Here is a 27,553-nt window from a genome sequence, read left to right as displayed (position 1 = left end):
AGTTTTCCAGATATACAATTTGTTACAATTCGTCAATTTTTCCGAACGTTAATTAAGATTTTAATGTAATCGATGAACATTTTAAACAAATCTAATAGTTTCTCAGATACACGAAATTTTGTATTTAATTCATATAGGAGGCGCCAAGCCCCCATTGAAAGTCCGCTGTTATTCTCTAAATGTTCATATGAATGTCAAAGATCTTCATGTAGAATTTGAAGATTCTAGATCTAATAGTTTCTAAGATATAAGAATACAACTAATTTTACTTAAATTATATTCAAACTAATAGGAGAAATGGGCACATATAATACAAAATCCCATAATAAATTTTTTAACTCATTAAATTGTAAGAAAAAAAATACATAATTAATTTCTAAAAGTACATAGTACAATGTCCTTCTATTCGAAATTTCCGATGGGTTCGCAGGTCACAAATATGAATATAATTTAAAAAAATATTTCGACATAAGTAAAAAGTCAGAAATATATTTCCACTAAATTTCATTTAAATTAGACTAAACATTCAACTATCTCTAATATACACATTTGGATTTAATTTTTTTGTCAATATTAATGTAAACCACAGTGTTTTTAATCATTAAAATTTCAAAAAATTGTTACAAAATTTTTAAAGACAAAATCCGATTTTAATAAAATTTGGTGGAAATATTATTTAAACCAAAATTATTTTAATTCTAATTATAAAAATGACCTGTGATACTTTCTAAAATTACGGATAGACAGACATTTGAGATAACACGAGTAACAGAGTATAAGCATATATTAACTACAACATATGGGCAATTAATTCTATTCGAACTGTATTATGAATCTATTATTGATGAATAAATAATTATTATTTCAGGCTCGAGTTCAACTCCTTATTGGGGCAGGGAAATGTTTCAAATTGTTAAATAGTATTTTTAGAATACAGATAAAAAAGTTATTTTAAGACACAAGCAGAATGGAATACATTCTTCGGGTCAGCTACGGCTCCTCATCAACATCCTTCGTGCCATATTTAATGCCACTTGTAAACATCATCTATTTAACTCACAAGTTTGAAGAAATGGAATGTGGGGATTATTACAAATCCTTTTATCCCATTTAATTCAACTTTATGGTGAGTTAGATCGAAGTTTGCGAGCTTTTTTAGTGGTGTGTATTATTATTTACCATTACTATTTGTCATCGCTTTAGCCAACCTTCGTTTAGCAATGAAGAAATCATTTTTTTCTGAACCCGAGCCTAAATTAAAAATTTATTCATCAATAAGTTTGTATATTATATAAGTTTGTCATTCCGTGTGTAACACCAAGAAACATTCATCCGAGACTCAACAAAGTATATACAGTTGCGTTCAAAATAATAGGAGTGAAAATTTAAAAAAAATTTTAAATATATATATTTTTTGTGAAAAATTTAGATTTTTAATTAAATATTTTTATAATTTATTTATTTAACTTGTTCTCTAATTTTTATAATCGTTATTTTAAATCAAAGTATAACAAGTAGTCCGACTCTTTGACAGCAGTACCTAACTCTAAGCATGCGTTAGTGAAAAAGTACCTAAAACTAAATATGTGTTAGTAACAATAATGTATATGTATTGGTGCATTCTAAACACACAGAATTTTATAAAAAAGTTACAATTTTAAATTTGTTCGAATTTTCAATACCAAAAATTGAAACTCTGTTTGTAAAATAAAATTCAACAACAACAAAATTGAAATGTCAATAAATTAACAAAAAAAATTTTTCCAGTTCATGAAAATTAAACAAAATTCTAAATTAAAAGTGCTTTAAAACTATTTTAAAAAATTGCAGTTTTTTTGTGGATAACTGCAATTTCGCGTACGATCCTTAAAAGTTGCCAAAAAGTAAGTTAAACATTTGAGTGTTTTGACAAGTTTTAATTTCTCACAAGTCGAATTCACACAGTACTCGTAGATGTGAGAGAGTAATTTCTTATATGTGAGAGTCGGACTACTTGTTTTAAATATTGAAGAAATTTTTATATAATAATATATATTTTTTAAATTTATATACAAAATCTATTGTTCAAAATAATAGAAGTATTCGATTTAAGTTCAACTATTTTTAAAATAAAAACCAAAGCGAAAACACTTTCATCTAAAATATTATTAATGTGTGGCAGTACAACATCAGTCATTTTTGTAAAGATTTTATTTAGAATTTGGGTATATGAGCATCCGCAACTTAATGTCTTCCGACAACGGTTTGAGGGTCTTGATGACACATGTCGTGGCCGATTATCAACAAATATGCAGTAATTTATTCAGAAAGCCTTAAAATATGTTATTCGCAAGGTCTTTTGAGGTTTTGCTTTAGAATCAGTAAGTCGACAACCATGTAATGGTCTAATTTCTATGGAACGAGCTTCCACCAATTTAGAATCCATAATGTTTTTATACGACAACATTGCCACTTTATCAAATTTGTTTATTGGGAATATGAGAGCATATCTAAGGCTAATATGTGTACCTACAACATTTGGGGTACGATACCATTTTACAATTTATTAGACCATACCCTTTTGTCAAGACCCATCATGAATCATTCCTATTATACAACTTCCTTGGAAGTTGGTTAGAGCTTAATATCTTCCGATTAATGGACTTCGAATATATTTTCTGAATTCATTTAGATTTAAAAACATAATTTGTTGTCGTATTCATGCATTGAAAATTCATCCATCTAAATGTGTTACTTGGCAACTTTATGGATTTCATTTTATCCTTTATGGTCTGAAATATTTTTTTAAAAGATTTGTTTAAAAATTAATCTGAACTAACTGAATATTGATCACGATGTTTAATAACTACAATATAGCTTAGTTTCACTAAGTTGGGGCGCCTTAATGTGATTAATTTAAAAAAAATGATAAGCGCTTATGGGAAGCTTTTATAATTTTTGAATGAAATGTTTATTTTTTATGAGAGATTTTAAAATTTTTAAACTTCCTAAAGCATTTAAAAAGTCTTTAAAAGAAATTACCATCAAAATTTTCATATTTTGTTCTCAATATTTTTATAATTTTCAAGATATTTCAACAGATATCATTTTCGTCAGTTCTGTCATTTTCTTTAAGGATTTTAAATGAAATATTGTGAATATTGAATAATTGTGAACTGAGCCCAAAATCTTTTAAATATAACAGTTTTATATCATATTTTTAATATTTACTAAGAATAAAGGAAATTAATCTACCTTATGTTCAGTGTTGCCACTTTGGTTATTATTAACCAAAATTGGTTATTTTTATTTTGCATGTGTACATGTGAATTAATTTTTCGTTTTGGTTATTTTTTTGCAAACAATTGAACTAAATGCTGTTTGCTTTTATTCCAAAAATAAAAAAATTCTTTTATCTCTATTTTTAAATCAATTATGTAAATATACATATCGTCCTGTTTTGAATTTTGGTAATGAGGAATTTTTTTTTACTATTCGAAATTTTTTTACTGCAATTTGTACATCTACTGGTTATACTCTTATGTGTACAAAGGTATTTTTCGATATCTTAATTGGTTAGGATTTAGCAAAATTACCTATGAGTTTTCCACATATTAAATGAGTTGACTAAAATCATAACACCGTAATATTACACTAGTCAATTTTCGAAATTTTTTTACTGTAATTTGTACATCTACTGGTTATACTTATGTGTACAAAGGTATTTTTCGATATCTTAATTGGTATGAGTTTTCCACATATTAATTGAGTTGACTAAAATCATAACAACACCGTAATATTACACTAGTCAATTTAACACCATGAATAATGAATCCTCTCTCTCCTTTTTGTGCATCCATGAATTTAAAATCACTTTTTGGGTCGATCCAAACTCGTCCGTCCTTTCTTTAATATTTCTAATGGAACTTTTTATATAAAGAACTCACGATACTTGTATGGAAAAAAAATTTGTAAGAATTTAAAATTTAAAGTATAATTGCAACTTCTATACTTATTTGAAATTTCGCATAAACAAAATACTGTGCTAATTTGAAATTCTAAGATAAATGATTTAATAAGAATAAATAAAGTATTTTCTGCTAATTGGTGCAAGAATTGTATCACAATATCTTTAAAGTATTAATCAACTGAATCAACTGGTCGAATTGTCGGGTAATTTGGATAGATTACGTTTACAAATATTGCTGAAGTTATGAATGTAATGCTAACATCCGCTACATGTTATTATAATTTAAATCAAAATTTCGAACGAAATCTCCAAATCTGTACATAAAATGGGAAGAATTTTATAATTTAAAATTGTTTTCCAAAAAGTCATATGTGGAGTATATTTAAATTGCGCTAAAACGCATTAAAAACTCAGTTATTTTTTAAAATAAATATTAATTGCATTTGTTAACGAATCTGCGAATGTACTGCAATATAGCAACAAAATTCAACATAATCAAGGTTTAAAGGAACTAAAATATCTCTGTCAGATTTTATGAGAATTTGTCCATAATTGACCATACGTCTCATACAAGATTCCGTACAGAAAATTACTTTAACGCTCATAACTGTCTTCATAATACCAGTTTAGCGGCGAAATTTAACATAGTTCCACTTCAGAAAATAAATTTGTTATTTTAATGTCCAAATGTAAACATAAAACAAATAAAAATAATTTTGTTTACTTTTTTCTTAATTTGGTTATTTTTTATTCGAATTTTGGTTAGAAAAAAATTTTGTTGTGGCAATACTGCTTATGTTAGATAATATACGGTACTCCTATTTTTTTGAACAGTCGTAATCGGATTGGATTTCGAAAAAAGTGAATACCAAAAAAACTAATGAACCTATTTACAAAATTTTACATATTTCTATTTTAAATTAAGCTGCAGAATTATTTTTAAGTCTCACTCCTATTTTTTTGAACACAGCTGTATATTCTGGATCATTATCGAAGTCTTATCGATTTAGCTATGACCGTCTGTCTGCCTAAATCACGCTCACGTTTAAACTAAGCAAAGGAAGTCAGCTAAATTCACCGATAATATTTAATATTATCCTAAGCAGTTTGGTATTGAAAATTATTGTAATCTCTTATTAAAAAGCAGTTATTTTATATTTAATATAAAATTCGTAATCAAATTTATTTAAGACACAAAATACAAATTCTATTGTAACGATATTTTTAACACACTGAAAATTTCTGACAAAAATATTTCTACTACAAATTCTCTGATTGCTTTGTTTTCAACAATAATGAGCAAAATCTGTTCACACCGGGTACACCATACATTCGTTTCTACACAAGAGCTTAATCCCTGCTGAAAATTGCCACATCTGTCCAAAATTTCATATACCTCCAATACAAAAGTACATATTCCCGGAAAATGGGGTTTTGTTAATAACTTCTTTCACAATGCCGATATTTTCACAAAATTTTACAAATTAAAATCTTATGCCAATAGAATTCATTCAGAAAAAAAAATTTGTGGATCGGTCCATAATTGGATATAGCTCCCATACAAGGTCCCCTCCCGAAAATCACTTAAACGCGTATAACTCATTACTAATTTAAGATATCCATATAAAATTTAGTATAAGTATTGCTCATATAAATATAAATATCACTATGAAAGATTTTTCGGATCGGTCCATAATTGGGCATAGCTCCCATGCAAGATCCCCTCCCGAAAATCACTTAAACGCGCATAACTCATTACTAAATTAAGATATCGATATAAAGTTTGGAACAAATATTGCTCTTATATACGTAAAAATTACTATGAAAGTATTTTCGGATCGGTCCATAATTGGTCATAGCTCCCATCAAGGACCCCTCCCGAAAATCACTTAAACTCGCATAACTTATTACTAAATTAAGATATCGATATAATATATTTGGTATAAGTATTGTTCATATGCATACAAACATTACTGTGAAAATTTTTTCCGATTGGTCCATAATTGGTCATAGCTCCCATACTAGGTCTCTCCCCGAAAATCACTTAAACGTACATAAATCATTACTAAATATCCATATACAATTTGGTACAAGTATTGCTCTTATATACAGTAATATTATCATGAAAGTTTTTTTTTTGGATCGGTTCATAATTGGTCGTAACTCCCGTACAAGGCCCCCTCGCGAAAATCACTTAAACGCCATAACTCATTGAGTCATTCCAAAATTTATCGACCAAAAAAGGCAGTTTTAAAATTTTAACATCTTCGATTTTTTTTTTTTTTTTTTTTTTTTTTGATTTAGTTTAGTTTAGTTTAGTTTATTCATTCTTATACAGAATCCTAGCCAAAGGCCATAATCGGATCCAATAACACTACTTAATTAGACAACATTCAATTTTAATAAAATAACAATAATAATAAAAGTAAATAAATAAAGAATATAAATTAAAGTTAAAAAAATGTAAAAAAAATAATTATAATAATAATATAGGACATTTTAGCATATAATGAGATGAGCTGAATGAAGTATATGTAAATTTTATATTTAATGGTGTATATAAATAAAATCTAACAAGCAGTCTTTTTTAAAGCAAAAAAAAAAAAAAATACTAAATTTAAAGTTAATACAAATAGAAATCAACAAGCATATGGACAAGGTATCATTTAAACAAGTTATTCAACGCATATATATCAATAATTATAGAGTTTTAAGTATTTGAAAACAATTACCAACAAAAAAAATTTAAATCACTCAGTTAAATATCATTAACAAATTACTCCTTATTAACAAATCATTTCAACATTAAAAAAAAAAAAAAAAAAAAATTACAATAAATTACCTATAAATGCTCATTTCCTTTTTTTTTCAAAAACTAACAACAAAAAAAACTAATTTAAGACTTATATAGTTTTCTTCATTATTTTAATAACACTAGATTAAAAAATAAGAAAACAATAAGAAAACAAACAAAGACACAATTCACAATCTCCAACTCTGACTTTTCACAACATTAAGCATACATATACAAATATTAAAAGAAAATGTCAAAAAAGAGAAGAAGAAGAAAATTCCCTCCTTTTTTTTTTTCCTAGCAATCTAACGTTCCGCCATTTTCAAAAATTTCATTAGTTAATAAAAAAAACTTTTAATTAATTGTAAATGTTTGCCAAATATAAGAAAAGTGTTTCAAGTTATTTGTTTTAAGTGCCTTTTTTGCATAAAAATATACATAACATAAATGTTAAAAGTGATAAAATTAAATCACAAATGAAAAACATATTTAATTCATATTTGGGATTAATGAAGAACATATACGTATAAAATATGTATAAAATACAAAAATACAAAAAAAAACGTGAATACAAAAAAAAAAAAAAAAGTTACTACCAGGAACAATTATTTACACAAAAGACTGTTTAAGCTTTTTTTTATAAGTGCAAACGGAAAGATTGAATTCTCTTAATGAAATGGGCAACTTGTTAAAATCCCTAGATATTCTAACTAAAAACGAACGTTCTAAAATTGACGTTAACATAGGAATTTTTAACTGTTTATTTCTAATAGATCTACCAAATTCAAATAATTCAACCAAATATTGTGGATTTTTTAACTTATAAACTTTATAGAAATGTAATAAGCATCTAAATTTTATAAAATCTTCAAAAGTAAAACCTAAAAATTTTGAAACATAACATGAGACATGCTGGCTTAACTTAAGAGAATAAAGATATCTCATAACTCGATTGAATGCCAATCGAACTCTCTTAATTATATAGCCTAACGTTCCAGAGTAAACTTCCAACCCATATAAGAATATTGGCATTATTAATCCATGAATAACACGTTCCTTAATATAAAACGGTAAAAGCAGATCTAAGCTATACAATTTACGAAGCATAAAATTAACCTTAGAAATTACGGAATTAACATGACTATCAAAAGTCAATTTCGTGTCAATAAATATACCAAGACATTTAATTTTGTCAACAAATTCAATAAAATTATTATTTAAAACAATAGTGAAGTTATTATTACCACTATCACCAAATAGCATCGCTTTAGTTTTGAAAGGATTAACAGAAAGACAATTATCAGACATCCAGTTACATAACAAATCAACAGTATGATCAATTGAGGCTTGTAAAACTTCAGGAAACATCGAATCACCTTTAAAAAGAAGCTGCACGTCATCAGCAAACGAAAAAGGCTGGCATATACTCGGTACATATATTCTGCTCTTAAATACGGTTTTTACGACGTATAAATTGGATCCATTACTTATACGGTTCATATATTATGGGCTCCTAAAGTTGGGCATCTCGCGTATTTTTGTGGAAAATTAGCAATGTTGACGACTTAATTACTTTGGAACCCGTTATTATTACTTTTGCGTAAGAAGTTATCAAGAATGCGTATGAATGAAGGTGACAATGTGACTGCTTATATAATGGCTTTTGAGAATTTGATTCGTCAGTTGAAGATGGCTGGTGCTACAATTGAAGAGGCTGATTTATTGGCACAATTCGTTTTAACCCTTCCGGAAAAATTTGATCCATTGGTAACAGCATTACAAAATGTTGAAGATGGTAAGCTGTCGTTTGACTTAGTTAAGGAGAGGTTAATGTCAGAAGAAGCCAAATTGTCAGACAGAAACGAAGAAGATATTGAACAAAGAACAGCTTTTGTTGGTAAGAAGTTCCATAAGTTCAAGAAATTCAATGGTAAGTGCTTCAAGTGCAACAAATTTGATCACCGGGCAAAAGATTGTAGAAGTGCTAATGCTCAAGTTGCTAATAAGGGTGTCTGCTTCATGGTTGGCGGTAATAATAAACAAAGATGCAATGATCAATAATAATAAACAAAGATGCAATGATATTCAAGTTGGATTCAGGTGCGAGTGATCATTTGTCAAATGAAAAGTGGTGTTTTAAAAATTTAAAAGAATTGAAAGAACGAGTTGAAATAAATGTAGCCAAGAATAAAGAATTTATTGTAGCAAAACATCATGGAGAGATTAACGGCCTTAGTAATAAAGGGGTTCAAATATCTATGGAGGATGTACTGTATGTCCCTGATTTGCGAGACAATTTGCTGCCTGTTAGTAAACTTACTAATGCTGATTTAGAGGTAAAGTTCATTAATGATAAAGCAATTATAATAAAAAATAAGTGATTGCTACTGCAAAATTATGTGTAAATTTATATGAACTGGCGATTAATATAAATAATTCATCTGCGTTATTGAGTAATTCAAATGATGCTGTCCTATGGCATCGTAGACTTGGACATGTTGGTCTTCAGAAGTTAGAAAAAGCGAATCTTATAAGTGGACTAAATCTTAAATCAAAATCTCTTGGATTTTGTGATATTTGCGTTGAAGGTAAGCAATGTCGAGAACCATTTGATGACACACGCATAAGAGCGAAAAGGGTGCTGGAAAGGATACATTCTGATGTTTGTGACCACATTAGTCCAAGTTCATGGAACGGATGTAAATACTTTGTCAGTTTCATAGATGATTTTACACATTTTTCCATAATATACCTGATGAAGAAGAAATCGCAGGTTTTCAAATATTTTCAAGAGGATGAAGCACTTGTTACAAGTAAGTTCAGTGGTACCTCTATTTGAAATCTTAGAATTCATCAAGGCAGAGAGTACCTATCTACTGAACAATCTAACTGGTACAAAAGAAAAGGCATACAAATAGAGTCTACGGTAGCTTATGCGCCTCAACAGAATGGTGTGGCAGAGAGGTTAAACAGAAAAAGTAAGAACAATGTTACTTGAATCAAAAGCTCCTAAAACAATGTGGTCTGAAGCAGCTCTTACTGATGTTTATTTAATAAATCGATGTACTACAAGAAGTCTTGAAGATTTAAAAACTCCTTCGGAGTTGTGGGAAGTCGTCAAACCGAAATTTGATAAAATTAGAGTTTTTGGTTGTAAAGCATATGTATGGATTCCCCACCAGTGTCGGAAAAAGCTTGATGATAGAGGCAAGAAGTCCGTGAAGATTGGATATGCACCGTATGGTTACCGGTTTTGGGATTTAGAGAAACAAAAAGTGATATTATATATATATATATATATATATATATATATATATTATATATATATATATATATATATATATATATATATATATATATATATATATATATATATATATATATATATATTATATATATATATATATATATATATATATATATATATATATATATATATATTATATATATATATAAATCCCACAACCGGTAACCATTCGGTGCATATCCAATCATCACGGACTTCTTGCCTCTATCATCAAGCTTTTTCCGACACTGGTGGGGAATCCATACATATGCTTTACAACCAAAAACTATATATTTGGTACTTTTTGAAAGCGCTATTTTTCTGCAGCAAATGAATGCAGATTTGAATCGCTTGAGTTTTGTGATATGTAGATTAAAATACAGAACATTTTGTAAACATAATTCTCGAAAAAGTATATTTCTAAGCAAAAAGGGGAATAATTGTATTCTTTATAAGTACTTTCCACTTAGGTAAAATTTATTCCACCTTTGGTACTTTTCTCTTTCTTTTCATTTCTCCAAATGATACTCTTTGTATGTTCTTTAGTATGAATTCAAAACAGATGATTATTAAACATACATGGTCCTAATTGAATAAGATTCTTTAAGAGAAAACTTTTTATCGCATAAATTGTACTTTTTTTAATTTTCTAAAATATTCAACTTTTAACATTTATTTTAACATAGGTCTTGTCTGAATAATATTCTGTAAGAGGGGACTATTTGGTACTTTTCTATTCTTCAAATGGTACGTTTTTATAATGGTTAACCGGAACACACACAGTTATTAAATGAGAATTTATTGAGAGAGATTTTTGTACTTTTTCGTTTTTCCGATGGTTCTTTTTAATATTTTTACGATATTGAACATAGATATTGAAAATAAAATTTAAAATGTAGGGACCTTAGTGAATGAGCATCTACTGATGGGAACTTTTGGTACTTTTTCATTCATCAAATTATATTTTTTGAATTGTATATAACACCGTCCAACACCATTTTTCACACACGAACCAAACCATATACATACGAAAGAACATAATTTATATGGTATAACTGCGTACTCAGTTTTTCATTTTCTGATCGTTTATCCTTTTAAAAGGACTTTAAAATTTGAGGTGCATACAATTTTCAAAAATTTTTATAAAATATTTTAAGCCACACTATTATAACAATATGGGTATCAAACTAAAGAGGACAATTGCGGTATTTTTATGTCGTATTTTGTTTTATTTTTTAAGAATAAAAAGATGTAAAAAATATCCTTATAAAAGTTTATACTTTATTATCCTTGAAATTTTATACGAAATTGTTCAACAAAAAATATTTATAATAAAGACATTAGAATGGAGTACAAATTTGGTCTTCATAGCTCCATTTATTTAATTTTTATAATATTTTTTAAATATCTCAATAAATTAATTCATAAAATTTTCCCCTCTAAAAATTTCAAAGTCCTTTTTTTGTTTAAATATTATGTAGAAAAATAAGAAATTTGTTATTGTGGAACCGAGTTTCTTTATCTCTATGATAAAAAGTTAAAAAAGTGTTAAACAAATATGCGCCATCATAAGCAGGCCTTTAATATGTATATTATAAAATTAAGAGGAGAGATTTATGTCTACATAAATAAACGTTTTTATGTAGCTTTTCATCGCGATATTAATGTTTATATTAATTATATTATATTTTACATGTATATTTATATTGCACTTATCATATTATCCTGAAGTGGATTTCAGAATTCAGAACATGCATGTTTTAATCACTAAACCGTCATAATCATACGAAATAAAATTTTTTATATTTTAAGACCTATTATCTCAACCACCGGTTATGTTTAATTGGTAGATATTTTGTCTGAAAACTTTAATTAACGTTAGGGTAAAAAATTAATAGAAATTGGGATAATGGGGGTAGGTAATTGGTATAAATAATAAATTAAATTAAACAAAATATTCTCAACAAAAATTTTTTTATTTGAATACATCTTAACTTTTATTTTTTTTACAAAGAACTAATAAAGATAAAAACATGAAATTTGGGAGTCTGCAACTCCATATTTGTAAATATAACATATATTTTTTTCTAAAAAAACTGACTATAGAAAATAAGGATATTAAAGGATTAAAATTTAAAAGGATATTTTTTTAGTTTTTTTATTCTAACATTTTAAAACCATTTTATTTTTAAAAATACTGTTATTCTCCTCTTTCAATCGATACCTTTATTGACCTACTAGACCAAACCGAATTTAAGCTAAATATAATTATACTTACTCTTCCTTTTAAACTTTAAAGTCCTTTTAAATGAAGAAACGATCAGAAAATAAAAAAAACAAAAATGTAGTTTAACTATATCAAGTATGTAGTTTCCAACGTATATGATCTTGCTCATGTGTGCAACAATTTTTCCCAATTTGTTGTACGGTGTAATATTGAACACAGAAACATAAAATTTTTGATTAAATGATAATCTAATAGAGGTATTTTATAGTACTTTTCTTCAAATATTACTTTCGAAATTTTTTATAATTTAGAAGATAAATGAATGAAACTAAAAATACAAGCTTTTTACTGAATGCGAATATAATATTCACGTGATATTGTACGTATAAAAATAAAACATTAAAAAAACAAAATTTTGTATGTATTTTATTTAAGTTAGGGTAGCGAAGCACCCAGGGTATGCTAGTTACTAAATAAAGCTATTGATACAAAATTTGGCACAAATATTAGTTTCTAGTGTCCGACCGAAAGTTCGGGTACGGGTTCGGAATTCGGTAAAAAGTGAGGTTCGGTAAATGTTCGGTGTTCGGCGAAATTTTGACCGAACACCGTACGCCGAACTTTTTATAAAATGTTTATTCATCATATTTTTACATCATCAAAAAGTTTAAAAAATGCTGAAAATTTGTTTACAGAAGTTATCATACATCCTGGCTGTACAATAAATTTCAAAAAAAAAAATTTAACTGTTCATTTTTTTGGCTGATTTGGAAAACAGTTGATTAAATCATCTAGTTTCGACTATAAATCTTTTATCTCATTTATAAAATTGGAATTTTCTAGGTCCTTATTCTTAAACGATCTAGACATGTCAGTCTGTCAGTATCTTAAAAGAACGATAGGATCTAAACTATTGTTGCAGATTGATTGGTATTCAAAATAATCAAAATCGGTTTACATTTCGACATGGCCTCGCTTTAGAAAATGACTAACGTTCATAACAGGCTTAAAAATACTAGTATTTTTATTAAATTATACTTAAAATTTTTTATGAAACAAAATTTCATATAAATCGGCAAATTGAAATTTGCGAATTCTGTTAAGTACTGTATTATCTTTATATTATATACATTTTTTTATTTTTTTAGAAACTGTAATTTTACGGATTCGATAAAATTTATTTTGATTTCGATACACATTTAAAACGAAATTTTGATAACCTTGGGTCATAATATGATAATGTATAACAATATTATGATAAATACAAAAATATCATGATACAATATTTTGGCGGTATTTAATCATAAGATATTTTAAAATTGTTACAATAACGATAATATGTTTATACTACAATCATAATTTGAACCACAGCCATGTTTTTCTCTGCGTGCTCTTACAGAGAATTATATCATTGTCAATGAATCGTTATAAACCAAAAATAAAGGTATTGAGATATATGCATTTCAATTGCTAATTAAATTCCCTGTTCAAAAAATGGATGTTCATATTTTGTTTTTAATTGTTATAAATTTATTACTATTTAATCATAAATGCGTTTTTCATTTAAGAAAAAAGTTCGATATAACCGAACTTTGAAAACCGAACAGAGTTCGTGTTCGACCGAACTTTCAAACTTACCGAAGTTCGGGTTCGGTGTTCGGTACCGAACGAAATTTTGAGTTCGGTCGGACTCTATTAGTTTTGTATACAAAAATATTATTTCAAGATTTTTTTCACGATCGGTTATGGTTATTATTACTAAATTACGATATAAATACAAAATTTAATTGAAATATAGCATTTACGTACAGAAATTTAGCTTAAAATTTTGTTTATGATTGGTCTATAATTGGTCATATCTCCCATACTAGTCCCAGTCCCTAAAAACACTTCAACCGTATTTGACTAGTTGCATTATTAATTTGGCCATTTAGTAATAAATTTTAAACTTTATTGGATGAATGGCAATGTGCACAGAATAAGAATTTCAGAAAAATATAAAACACAAAAATAGCTTGAAAACTTTTAAAGTGATTGCAAATTCCCCAGGCCATTAATGTGTCTCACAGCAATATAAATATATATATATATATATATATATATATTATATATATATATATATATATATATATATATATATATATATATATATATATATATAATATATTTATATATATATATATATATACATATATATATATATATATATATATATATATATATATATATATATATATATATATATATATATATATATATATATATATATATATATATATATATATATATATATATATATATATATATATATATATATTAATAATTACTCAAATAATAGGTATTGACCGTATATGATAACGCGAACTTGTTGTCAGCTATGGTCAAAAAAGTTTGATTTTTTTAACGGCCGTTTCAAATCTCCAATTTCAGTTTTTTTTTTAAACTTTGTTAAACTAATTTTAAAAATTTTAGAAGATCTCATGGGGATTTATTGACAACAGATAAGTGAATAAAACCTGTTAACGTTATTCTATAGCCAAATTTTTGCATGACATAGTTTTACAAGCCATTGAACAATTCCAGAAAGGGGGGGACGGTCAAAATTCGCAACTTCTTTTTTTAGGAGCGCTCTAATACTCATATTGTCCCGTTGTACCCATCCGAGTACAGCTCAAAAATCGCATTTCCAAAATTTAAACATTTGTTGTACTTAAATTTTATTTTAAATTAACACATACAGTAGTTTTCCGATTTAACGACCATTCAATTCTACGAACATTTAACGAACAAGCTAATTTTTCCTATTGACTACCTTAAATAACGAACAAAACTTGTTTTTTGTACTCTGTTTAACGAACTAATATAAATATTATTATTTAAATTAAGATAAAATGACATTTTTCAAAAATAACCTAAGTTGTTGCAAGCGGTGCTTTTATACCCAAAACTGTAACTCATTCTGGGTTCTTATTAAATTTTAGTTCGATGTAGCTACGTCCGTCCGTCCTTCAGATAATGACTTTAACGCTCAATACTCGCTTAACAATACGAGTACGCCGAGTACTAACCGATATCTCTAACAAATTTTATGGAATCGGTCCATAATTGACCTTACCTTCCATATCACGCCCCCTTAAGAATATTACATCAACGCTCATTACTCGCTTAAAAATACGAGTATAGAGATGAACTTCGAGAAATAACTTTAAAGCTCATGACAGAATTAAAAATACAGCGATTAAATTCGACACAAATATGGTTTGAAGGTGGGTATATAAAATTCGGAATTTTGTGTTTTGTGCTATTTTTATTAAAAAAGAATTCATTTTTATAAAATACATTTAAAAAATATTTTATGTACCTATTTTAATTATTTTCCTACCAGAAACCCACGTTTTACTTAGTACTGCATATAACGAACTTTTCAATTTTACGAACAGGCCTGACAACATATGGGTTCGTTAAATCGGAAAACTACTGTAATAAGATACATTTTGCAACAAATAATTTAAATTTATTGATTTTAAGATGGTTGGGATCTAATGGGTTAAGAATAAATTTCCAGCTTTTCTACGCTGATGTATATTATGTCACAAGAACTTATGTCGGTGCATAAAATTCAAAATACTAAGGCAATAACCAAGGCTCGAAAAATTACAATTTCGGATAGAAGGACATTGTACTATGTACTTTTAGAAATTAATTATGTATTTTAATCTTATATTATTTTTTTTCTTACACTTTAATGAGTTAAAGAATTTTTAAGTGCCATAGTAGAAAAAATACATTTCTCCTATTAGTAAACATTTCCTCCATGTAAACATTTTGGGAAATATTTTGACAATTTCCCATGAGGGGAGCGGCACCTCCCATATTAATAAAATAGACAAATACGTTTATATAGGAAACTAATAAAACTAAATTTTAGAACAATGAGAAATAGAATCGTTTAAAAAGTTGTACATACCCGAGTTGTTTTACTTTGGGGACATTTAAATCGAACTAACGGTTTAGAAGCTACATAATTATATCCCTCTATTTTTTTGTTTCTATATATAAAGTACTGCTCAAAAATATAGCGCACTTTCTATTTATTATTTTCTCATTTTATACAATTAAAAAAACTTTAGATAAAAATTGTTTTGCGAAAAATTAAAGCATATAGTCCAGTTTAATAAAACAATATTGAAATTTATTTTAACATAGAAAAATAACTGCGCTAGAAAATATTAATTATTAGAAAATATTAAATATTGATTCAAAATTAGTGCATTTAAATTTGCAATAATACACTTTTATATGAAATGTTTCTCAATATTGGATCTGGGGATGTTAAAATACTTCTGCCGCTATATTTTAAGACCCATTTGATCTCAGTTGGTATTGAATTGTCTAAGTGAACATTTTGGATTTTTTAACCAATTTAATTTTTTAGCAGTTTACAATCAATTTATGCAGCTACTTTAAATTCTGAAGACATGAATCCTTAATCAATCAATAACAATATTATTTATAAACAATTTAGTTAATGTTATTTGAAAACATTTCTTTGATAGATCCAAAATTTCTAAATTTCGCGCGATAGTACTAAGCATACTGAAATTTGATAAAAATTATTGCAATTTGTATAATTACAATCTTATATCTGCCAAATAGTGACCCATGTTAGAGGGTCAAATTGTTGTTTACCTTGGAAAACATTTTAAAATGTCATTTGTAGGTTATCACCAATGTCACATGTTATAATCCTCATTTTAAAAAATTTATCTTTTGACCAATTAGGGACATATTTTGACATAGAGTAATTTACTAGTAGTAAAAGACACATTTTAGCAAAAATAACCAAAAATAGCTGCTTAATTTTTATCACATCAAATTAAATAGCATTTAGAAGCAAATTTCAAATTTTCAACATTATTATTTAACATTGTTTAATAGTGTTTCAACTTATTTCAAAGAGTGTGCTATAATTATGAAACAGTTTTTATTAATTAATTAATTAATTAATTTTGTATAAAAAGTTAATTGATTTTGTATATAAAGGTTAATTTTGTATAAAAAGCCGTATTACTGTTATTTTGCCGTCTTACGGCGAATTTTGATACTTATTACTTGAACTAGACTTCGTTCTCGAATTTGCCATCAATTATGTTTTTCTAACTTAATTAATTACAATAATATAAAAATAATAAGAACCTGTCACAAGGTGCGCTATATTTTTGAGCAGTACTTTATGCATTACTAAATATACAAGTATGTGATGTTATTACTTTTATGAATGTATTCATGTTTGTTAATTAATTAATAAATTAGATTAACAACTATTTATCAACACATGGTGTGTGTATGTCTTTTTTGTTTGGCTTTAAGAAGTGTGCTGCTAATGTGTGTTATTTTCCGCATAGATTTGGAACGTGATTATTGTGGGAATTATGAGTTGCATTTACCCACGAAATGAATTCTGTTTAATTGATAAAAGATTCTTTGATAATAAACAAATATCTTAATATATAAATAAATGTTCAAAACAATAAAATTTTATAGTGTTGAAAATTTAATTTAGTTTAAAGTATCGGAATCTTACTAACATATCCATCGAAATAATGAATTTTTGCGCATATCGTCTCATTTTATTGATTTTAACTATCATAACTGAAGCAAAATTAAGTCATCAGTTTAAATGGTAAAAAAGGCTTAGTTCAAATATTATTACTTATTTAAATATGTAAATATCTTTTAATTATTTCCTTTATCTAACAGCCCATACTCTCATTGGAACGACCCGGGAACATTAAGTGTAGAGGCTCTAACGGCATTGGCCGCAAGAAATACTTTAGCCGAATTAGGTATGAAGGATTTAATGCCAGGACACAATAGCCAGTTAAATATATTAAAGCCTGTTCCAGAATCTGGTCTATCGACCATGGCAATAGAATCCTTCCTGCAAAACTCATTTCGCCCTAATAATATAAAAAAAGATGTATTTGGTGGAATTTATGGCGATCAAACATTAGACAATTTATACAATTCCTATTTGGGGGCTATGAAAACTGCGGAATTAGAATGTGCTGTGCCGCCTATTTCATGTTTCAATGACACTAGCAACTACTATTTTCGAACGTATGACGGTTCCTGTAACAATTTCCAATTTCCCGGTTATGGCATTGCAAAGTCGCGGTACTCACGTATTTTAAGACCAAAATATGGTGATGGTCAATATGCTCCAAGCAAATCAACAGCTGGCCATGCTCTACCAAATCCTCGCGTTTTATCTTTATCTCTATATGGGGAGGATACTTTATCGGATAGTTATCGTACATTATTAACAATGCAATTTGGTCAATTCGTTGCCCACGACATCAGTCAGCTATATAGCGAAGGATTACCGGGTAAGTAATATTAGTAGTAATGAACATCTTAACTGCATAAAATTTTTTCTACAATACTGGAATAACTCAACTGTTTATTACAAATATTAATTATCAACATCTAAACTGCATTAAATTATTTATTACAAGACTGACACAACTCAAAGTTCGGGTTTGAACTGTGTATTACAAAATATGGACCGTTTTAAAGTATTTCATATATAATTTTACCTATCTATTTTTAAAAGGGTATTCTTTTTAGATAATTATTTATTTTTTCTTTTCACACGAAACCGCTTATATTTGATAAGTAAATATTAAGGCTGAGCTTTATAATTCGCATTAAGATATACAATACAAAATTATATAAAATTTTCAATAGTAAAATTTCTTCCCTTATGATAAACCTTAAGGGCCGGCTTACACGCCCTTTTCTTATTAAAACAAGTTTAATTTGTAAAATTCCATAATTTACTCTGTATCTACATTAAATGCGATCAAATACACTTGGCCACTTTAAGGCCTGTTGTGCACTCCTTTTCATGAAAAATGTTATATGCATAGTATTCGTATTTTGTTCAGAAACTCAGCTTCCTGGACGTAATTCCTAAAAAATTTCAATCAGTGTTGACGGATGTTTTATATCTAATTTTGGCGAAAATCCGACACTATGTGTAGGCCCACTTAGAATACATACCTGTGGGTGCCATACTTACGGATAATTGCTCTTATGTTCCGCTTGATCAAGACATTCTATTTGGGGTCAGTGTTTCTGACATATTCTGTGTTTAGTATGCGATCGGGCACTTCCAATGTATCCAGTACACATTGATGATTATATAACCGCGTTTAGCTAGTTCGATTAAAGTTAACACACGTTCGGCTGTAATTACACTTAAGTGCCGCCTTATATCTTACATATGATTCCATGAATGAAATATTTAGCAACATTTCTTGAGCCTTGTTTTATGTACTACCATTTCTTATATTCAAGGAGAACTGCCAGTATTATTTTTATATTACAATTTTGGTCCAAAATAACCCTCCAGATTAGGCTAGAAATGGTCTTATTATACTTTTATATAAAAACTATGGTTATACGGCCTCATTCGACCCCAACCCTATTGAAAGTTCTTCATTTAATTTGTAAAGTGTCCTCATACGAAATTACATTAATGATCATATTGATTTATTCATTATAACTTATAAAAATTTTATAAAGCAAATTTTCATACAAAATTGTATACCTATATCTTTGATAAATGTTCATGAATCCTTTTAGAAAAGGAAGAAAAGTCATCCTGTAATTTTTGTAGCATTGCTACTTTTTCAAGTAGCAGATGCTACCAAACTTTTGATAGTTGAAAAATATAATTTCATTTGTTGCTACTTTAGAAAAATATTTAGTGCTACTATTGAAGTATATTAAAACATTTAAATACTAAATGACTAAACTATTGCTATTAAAATTTTTATTTTTTGCCACTTCTATAACTTTGAAGGGAATTACAACGGACCTTGAGGTCTCCAAGTGGATATGCACCTTTTTTATGGCGTGTAACCATTCTTAACCTCACCTACTTCTGTAACTACTGCTACCAAAAGATAGTTTGATGAAATTCAATAAATGAGCAAAATCAAAAATTTTTAAGAATTGGATAAATTTTTTTTTCGATATATATAAAGTATATGAAAACGTTCATTATTTTCAAAATAGCGATTGAAAATAATAAAATTTAAAAAATCGTTAAAAATATATTAAGCTATTTTCAAATAAAATAAGATCCCGTTAGTAAACATTAATAAGGACTATCAACGTATGTTAAAAAGGTAATCGCAAATTTCTTATTTCAAAAAATAAACTAATGATTTAAAGAAATTATTTTGATTTATTTTTGCAATTTCTTTTCTATATTTAAAGAGGATTTTCAATGCATTGCAAAATGAACCAAGTTAGTATCTTAGTCGTTTTGAAAAATCTAGTCATTTGAAGTAGCTTTCTCGTATATTTTTATTTCGAATGAAAGTAAAAAACAAACCGTGATTCGATTATCCGGCAACATCAATTATCCGTGATCTTCGCCATATTTGAAAACATAATTTTAATTATATATCATTATGATGTATGAATTCATAGTTAATGTGTTAAAATTACTAAAAATTTTGCTATATATGTAAATTAATTTTTGAGGTTATGAAATCGGTATTTAGGTCGTAAAATTGTAGATCCTTAAAATATTTGAATGCTGATTTTGATCCATCTATTCTTGCAAGTTTGTAAAGGTAATGCTCTGTTCTTAGATCTCTGGCATGACAAGCTATACCTTAAATTGCGTGAAATTACTGCACCTATTAAAAACGGTTGCATAAATTTAATTTGATTAATGCGTATATATTTGCACCAAAAAGTACTAATGATATTATTATATGGATTTTTAAATATCCAAAGTCTGTTTATAAAGCATGATTCTATAAGTTATAAACTGAAAGAACAGTTTTGAAATAAATGAACAATTTTTATACCCTTCACCTTCGTGAGAAGGGTATATATAAGTTTGTCATTCCGTTTGTAATTTCTATAATATAATTTTCCGACTCTATAAAATATATATATTCTGGATCCTTATAGATAGCGGAGTCGATTAAGCCATGTCCGTCTGTCCGTCTGTTGAATCTTCAATAGTTCTATTAGACATGCTTTCGAGAAGATCGCTATTTAAAATCAGCAAAATCGGTCGGTAAATAACGGAGATATGAGCAAAAATCCGAGACAACCTCTGAAAATTTCATCAAAAAATGCTTTGTTTATGCTTTGTTAAAAAAGCAACAACAACACTGTATATTAGAAAAAGATGTACACGTATGTAGATGTATTTGGTTTTATTCAGCTGTGTATTTTTTGTATGTTTTGATGCTGTTGGCGTCATTGCGTTGTTATTTTTGTTTTTGTTTTTCTGTGTTTTTCGTTATGTATGTTTAGATGTCTGTTGGTTTCGATGCCTTGTGTATTTTGTGTTTTATTTCGTTTGGCGTTGTTGTTGTTGCTCTTTTTGTTTAGCTTTTGATGTAATAATAATGTAGTCAGGAAAGAATTTAAAATTTATAAAAGATGTTTAAAATAGTCTATGGTGAAGGGTATATAAGATACGGCACAGCCGAATATAGCCCTCTTGTTTAAATTTTAAATGTTGATAAAGTTGAGAGATAATCAGCTAGTGGTCTGCAATTTGGTGTATTATACCAAAATGTATCAAAACATTTACTTATTTTTAAAGGTTAACAAAAGTTTCATTTGACTAAAAGACGAATCCTATCGAAAATGTTTATTACATATGGATAACTAATGGATTTTATTCAGTATACAATTTAGATTTAAAATGTCATACCTTTCATAATTTTAGATGACTGCTGTGCAAATCCGAAGCACAAGATGTGTTATTCGATACCTTTACATCCTTTTGGGCCGATTGCTATGACCTCCGGCAAAACATGTCTTAGCTTCGCCCGTAGTTTATCAGATAAAGATATCGCTTGTGCGCCCAGCGGTTTGCCTTACGCGGAGAAGATAACAACAACTACAGCCTTCTTGGATCTATCATCAGTTTATGGAAATTCGTTGGAGCAGAACATAAAAGTGCGGCAGTACAAAGGTGGCTTGTTGAAAACCAGTTTGTATAATAGTAAACAATTTTTACCTATTCAGTCCAGCTCAAGTAGAGAATGTCCCGCAAATAACGAGCAATGCTATAGCATACCCGATAATCGAAATCAATTTACACCAATAATTGCTGTTCTGCAAACTATATTTGTCAGAGAGCACAATAGATTAGCGAAAATTTTGTCACAAATAAACCCTCATTATTCAGACGAAAGAATTTTCCAAGTAGCACGAAAAATCAATATAGCTCAATATCAAAAGATTACCTTCTACGATTGGTTGCCACTCATTTTAGGTCCCATGTATAGTTTAGCCAATCGTTTGATATATTCGATTTCGCCTTATGAATATGTAAATGATTATGATCGAAATTTGGACCCAGCACCATTTGCCGAATATGCTGCTTCAGCATTTCGTTATATACATCAATCAATTCCAGGATGGTTTTCGTAAGAAATGTTTTTTGTACTTTTAATAACATTAGGTATCTTTTTATAATTTATTTCATTGTTTTTAGAATGGTTTCCTCCGGACGAAATAGTAATCAAACTATGCGCTTGAGTGATTATTTCGACCGTCAAGATTCCATGAAGCTTCTAATGGAAGGAAACAACTTCGATTCTCTTATAAGAGGTTTAGCAACACAACTAGAGAAACGTGCTGATGGCAATGTTGACAGAGAGGTTTGAACCTATGAAATTAGGTTTCGGTTTTAAATGCATAATTTAATTTTTATTCGCAGATCAAACATCATTTTGATCGTAAATTTTTCGATGAATTCGGGACTGACCTAAAAGCTATAGATATTCAGCGAGGTCGAGATTACGGTTTACCCAGTTACAATGATTATAGAGAACAATGTGGCCTAGCAAGAGCGTATCAGTGGTCAGATTTCATAAATGAAATTTCTGAAGAGGTACGTTATATATGTATATATAAATAAACCTCCACAATAGTTCATTTTATTTTTAATATACATTTCGCTTTAATTTATTTTAGAAAATTGAATTACTAAAGAAGTTTTATTCATCACCGAATGATATAGATTTGACTATTGGTGGTTCATATGAAAATCACTCTGGAGATTCGATGCTAGGTCCAACATTTCAATGTATTATTGGGAAACAATTTTTTAAAATACGTGCAGCTGACCGCTTCTTCTACGAACACGAAGATAAAAATTCCGGATTCACTAGAGGTAATTTGATATTTTATACGTTCATATTAAATCACGAAATGAATTATTAATTGGTAGGTAAAAACCGTATATGGTATTCACTGAACGTATTCCTGAGTTTCCGATGTTCAGAAACTTAGTATCCTGAACGTAAATCCTAGGAATTTTTCAACCAGTGTTCGTGAGGGATGTTATATCTGAGATATCAATCCAATGATATTTGGATCTAATTTTGGCGAAAGCCTGTTTATAGCAAAGAAAGCGCTCTAAAGTTTTACTGTCCTCCCTACAAGCTTTACATTCGCTGAATCCCCACAACCGATTTTGTATATCTGTGACCGTAATACTCTGTGTCCACTTAGAATACATATATTCATACTAACATCAAACTTGCTCATTTTGAGAAGGCTTCTTGTCCTGTTCTCGTTTGGGCCACCTCTTAGGAACTTTGTGGTTTTACTTAACGTAAATGAGGACTGATGGGTTTCTCTCACCAATATTTTCAATTCTCTCCTCGTTACGACTAATTGTTTTGCGTTGGCCAGGTTAACTACCTTGAGCTACCTTCCCTCTAAATATATTACATTCGTTGCCGACTACTTTTGAGTGACTTTGTATAATGTAAACTTTTTTACGATTCAGTACGGTCCAAGATATAACTTCATCATCTGATATCGTCCTTTTTGCCTTCTGGCTGTCAATAAATATGTTAAGCCTTGTGGTCGCCATATTTATTCTAATCAAATTTACACATTCCGTCATTGCTAGGATTTCTGTGTTAATGCTTGCGATATGATTAGGTAAACGGTGGTATATTTCTGGGTCTTAAATATAGAACTCCAGTCCCACTTTGTTCTTCAATTTAGATCCTACGGGTGTTTGCTCTAATGTCCCGCTTGACCAAGAAATTCTGTGATCAGTGTTTTAAAGTTTCCGACGATGCTGTGTATATGTAATATCTTTCATTGGGTTGAATATCTAGCATGTCACCATATTAATATCCAGTCAAGGAATATTCCTAAGAGTGCTCAGAAACTTTCGTCTTTCTTGTGAAAAGAAACATTGAAGCCTTTTGGTTAAAGCAGGCACAAAACCGTATTCGGTGCCTCTACACAAGTTATCAGGTAATTTGGATTTCTTCCCTTAAAAGTATTACTAACGTACATCTCGAAGCTTGTTCATATGATTCTTAGCATGTAGTTTATCAACAGGGAAAACAAAATATGCAAATGCACATTTTTTGTGGTGAGTCAAAATAAACTCAGTTTTCAGACCACTTTAAGAATTTTGGCATCGATTTGTTTGAGTATATTTTTGCATATTTTATCCAAAGATCACAATTAAGCATAATTTCAATGTTTTTATACCCTACACCAATATAGTGGGGAGGGTATTATGCGTTTGTGCAGATGTTTGGTTCTAGTATACCAATCGGTTCAGAATCACTTTCTGAGTCGATTTAGCTATGTCCGTCCGTCTGTCTGTATGTCTGTGTGTCCATGTAAACCTTATTCAGGATGTAAATATTATTATAGATTCCGACGTCATTTAAGTTTATTTTTCAACTTTAGTAATGGTCATCTTTTAAACCGTCTTCTTATGAGAGACAAGTAAAGTTTCCTTAGGTTCTTATTTCTTGTAAAATATCACATTTTTACACGGTCAGTTTACCATTTTGACTTAGAGGGGTTCAAATTTCGTATCAAGTCAAATTTCGTATTAGGGCAATTCCATGAAAAGGTAAACCACGACAGAATAAATAACACCCTTATAACCCTTTTGTAGCACCAAAAATGAAGACTGTTAATTTTTTTTAATCGGTCTATTTTTATACTTCACTGCTATACAAATGGACCCGCAAATATCACTTTTTAGCTCATAGTTCTGTTAATTATAATACTACCCCTTCAAAAATCGGCAGATCTAAAATGTGTATTCCTAAATCATTATGCTGAAAATCGTTTGACAGTAGTTCCATTAAAAGCTTAATTTCAAAAAAAAATCGGTCCTTATTTACCCATATAACTCCTTTTTTATTTGTTTTTTTTTTTAACAAGGCCGACCTATAGGCCATGTTCGACTGCACTTACTTTTTATTGTTGAAGAGTGGGTATGCATATATTTCCAACCTATACGATATTCCAAAATGTTCATTATAAAATTATATTATTTTTTACTTCCAAAGAATAACATATATCACCACTTCAAAAGTATCACTAAGTGAATTTTCAAAAAAAAGAGAAAATATTTTTTTTTAATATAGGTTTCAACTAATTATGTTTGTGCAAATAATTATATATTTAAATGAAATCAAAATGTAGATCACAATCTAGCCATGTATGTCTGATGAAAGCACGATAGAGTTCGAACGAACATGTAATGTTTGTTTGTTATTGGAATTGGGCAATATCGGTCCACTTTTTCGTATAGCCCCCATACAAGTGGCTTCAAACAGCTTTTACGGCCATAACTGTTTAAGATGTACGAATTTAGCGATGAAACTCGCCATAAATTTGATTCATATGAACCGAAAACTTTCTACCAAATTTTTTGGGGATCGGCCAATAATTAACCCTATTCACCACATAAAGCCCCCTCTAGAAAATTACTGACACTCAATACTGACCTAAAAATTGCAGTATAGCAATGAAATTATTTTTTATTATTTCTTAACTTAAGTTTTATATATGGGTCATTTCATAAAAACAGTGGTTTTATTATTTTACAGTAATCTCTATAATTTATTTATAATTGTATATAATTTATCAATATATTTACAGATCAACTGGCTGCTATACGAAAAATTAGTTTTGCAAGTATTTTCTGTGCTAATGGAAACAATTTGCAATGTATCCAACCAAATGTTTTTATCTTTCCCAATCACCAGTAAGTTATATTTTTATTAATTCGACACCTCCAATCTATACCATCCCTGTAGAAAATTTAAAGACAAGAATAAATTTAAAATTGTTTTGTTGGGATGATTTTTTATGAGAATAAGTAAATACTTTGTTCTACACGTTTTTATCAATATTATTACATATATGTATATTGGAAGTGTCAAATTTCTCATAAAATTTACATTTCATTTGTATTTAGGGCGCTTAATTTTAAAAATGTATTTCTTTCATTTTTTAGAAATAATTTAATAAATTGCAAAGCTTTTCCACAACTGGATCTTAGATTATGGAAGGACGACGTTCGTTATTAAAAACCGATATACTTATTTTGTATTTTTTATTTTAATTTATTTTCTACTCTAATTTTCTACTCTAAATAAATATTTTTTATAAAATAATGATCACATATATTATGTACATATATTTGTAATATTACTAAATTATATCTAGTGGTGATATTGACTATATCCTGGAGGACCTTGCGGTCCTGGATATCCTGGGCGCCCTGGTCTACCTGGTGGTCCAGTATTACCAGGTAGTCCATTGGGACCAGGTTTTCCTGGGCGACCTGGTTGTCCGTAGAAGCCGGGTTCACCCTTTTCTCCAGGATAACCAGGAGCTCCAGGCCGCCCTGCATTACCAGGTGGGCCCGGTGGTCCAGCAGGACATGAGCACGAGGAATATCTACCATATCCAGAACCATGGTGATAATTGTTATCGTCGTAATCATCATCGTAATATCCTGGTGAGCTTTCGCCTGCATTAAGCAATGTTGCTGAAATCATATTTTTCGTAATAAAATAATGAAAAAATTAATATAATTAACTAAAACACTAACCTGTTAAAATTACTATAAAGACTATCTGCATTCTGTTTACTTAATAAACTTAATCTGAATACCTGAGTGTTATTTATAGTAAATGGGTTTGTTTTGTTATCTCTTCAAATTTGTATGACCCAGAAAAAATATTCTAAAACCGTTTAATATGTTGCACGTTTTTAGTTCATATTAGCAGTAGGTTTTTAATAACATATATAGTACCCTACATCGATAACCGTTGTTCGTGTTATTGATAATAAAGAGCAAAAAAACTTTTTTTCGCGAACTACATTTGAAGTTATAGGTATATTTAGTTTAAACCTAATTATAAAATCTACACATCCGACCGATTTATTATATATAACTGAGATTGT

At 28.6% G+C, this 27,553-nt stretch overlaps 2 protein-coding genes across 3 annotated transcripts; one reads left to right on the top strand and one right to left on the bottom strand.

Annotated features, from left to right (window-relative positions):
• The first annotated feature begins 1,715 nt into the window (after nt 1–1,715).
• On the top strand, nt 1,716–26,816 carry LOC111677186 (peroxidase). 2 transcript variants are annotated; one of them, XM_046950173.1, is made up of 8 exons: nt 1,716–1,883; nt 18,017–18,645; nt 22,026–22,731; nt 22,800–22,965; nt 23,025–23,198; nt 23,282–23,480; nt 26,240–26,345; nt 26,598–26,816. In XM_046950173.1, exons 2-8 carry the CDS (start codon nt 18,105–18,107, stop codon nt 26,668–26,670), a joined length of 1,965 nt encoding a protein of 654 aa, XP_046806129.1. In that variant the 5' UTR covers nt 1,716–1,883; nt 18,017–18,104; the 3' UTR covers nt 26,671–26,816. The 2 variants fall into 2 exon arrangements, with proteins under 2 accessions (XP_046806129.1, XP_023294043.2); XM_023438275.2 differs by lacking the exon at nt 1,716–1,883 and adding an exon at nt 17,782–17,939.
• On the bottom strand, nt 26,806–27,144 carry LOC111677202 (cuticle collagen 34). Its single transcript, XM_023438289.2, has one exon. The coding sequence runs from the start codon at nt 27,142–27,144 to the stop codon at nt 26,806–26,808; it is 339 nt and encodes a 112-aa protein (XP_023294057.1).
• Nucleotides 27,145–27,553: the final 409 nt, after the last annotated feature.

Source organism: Lucilia cuprina, chromosome 4 (genome assembly GCF_022045245.1).
Source record: "Lucilia cuprina isolate Lc7/37 chromosome 4, ASM2204524v1, whole genome shotgun sequence".
Classification (NCBI taxonomy): domain Eukaryota; kingdom Metazoa; phylum Arthropoda; class Insecta; order Diptera; family Calliphoridae; genus Lucilia; species Lucilia cuprina.
Note: the sequence above shows the minus strand (reverse complement) of the source record. Positions and strands in the feature narration are given on the sequence as shown.

Bases quoted from the DNA above. Each gene is read 5' to 3' on its own strand.
- LOC111677186 (XM_023438275.2), top strand. From the start codon at position 17,860: ATGAATTTTTGCGCATATCGTCTCATTTTATTGATTTTAACTATCATA. The intron at 17,940-18,016 runs GTAAAAAAGGCT...TTTATCTAACAG, and splicing joins TTAAGTCATCAGTTTAAATG to CCCATACTCTCATTGGAACG. The intron at 23,481-26,239 runs GTAATTTGATAT...ATATATTTACAG, and splicing joins AAATTCCGGATTCACTAGAG to ATCAACTGGCTGCTATACGA.
- LOC111677202 (XM_023438289.2), bottom strand. From the start codon at position 27,144: ATGATTTCAGCAACATTGCTTAATGCAGGCGAAAGCTCACCAGGATAT.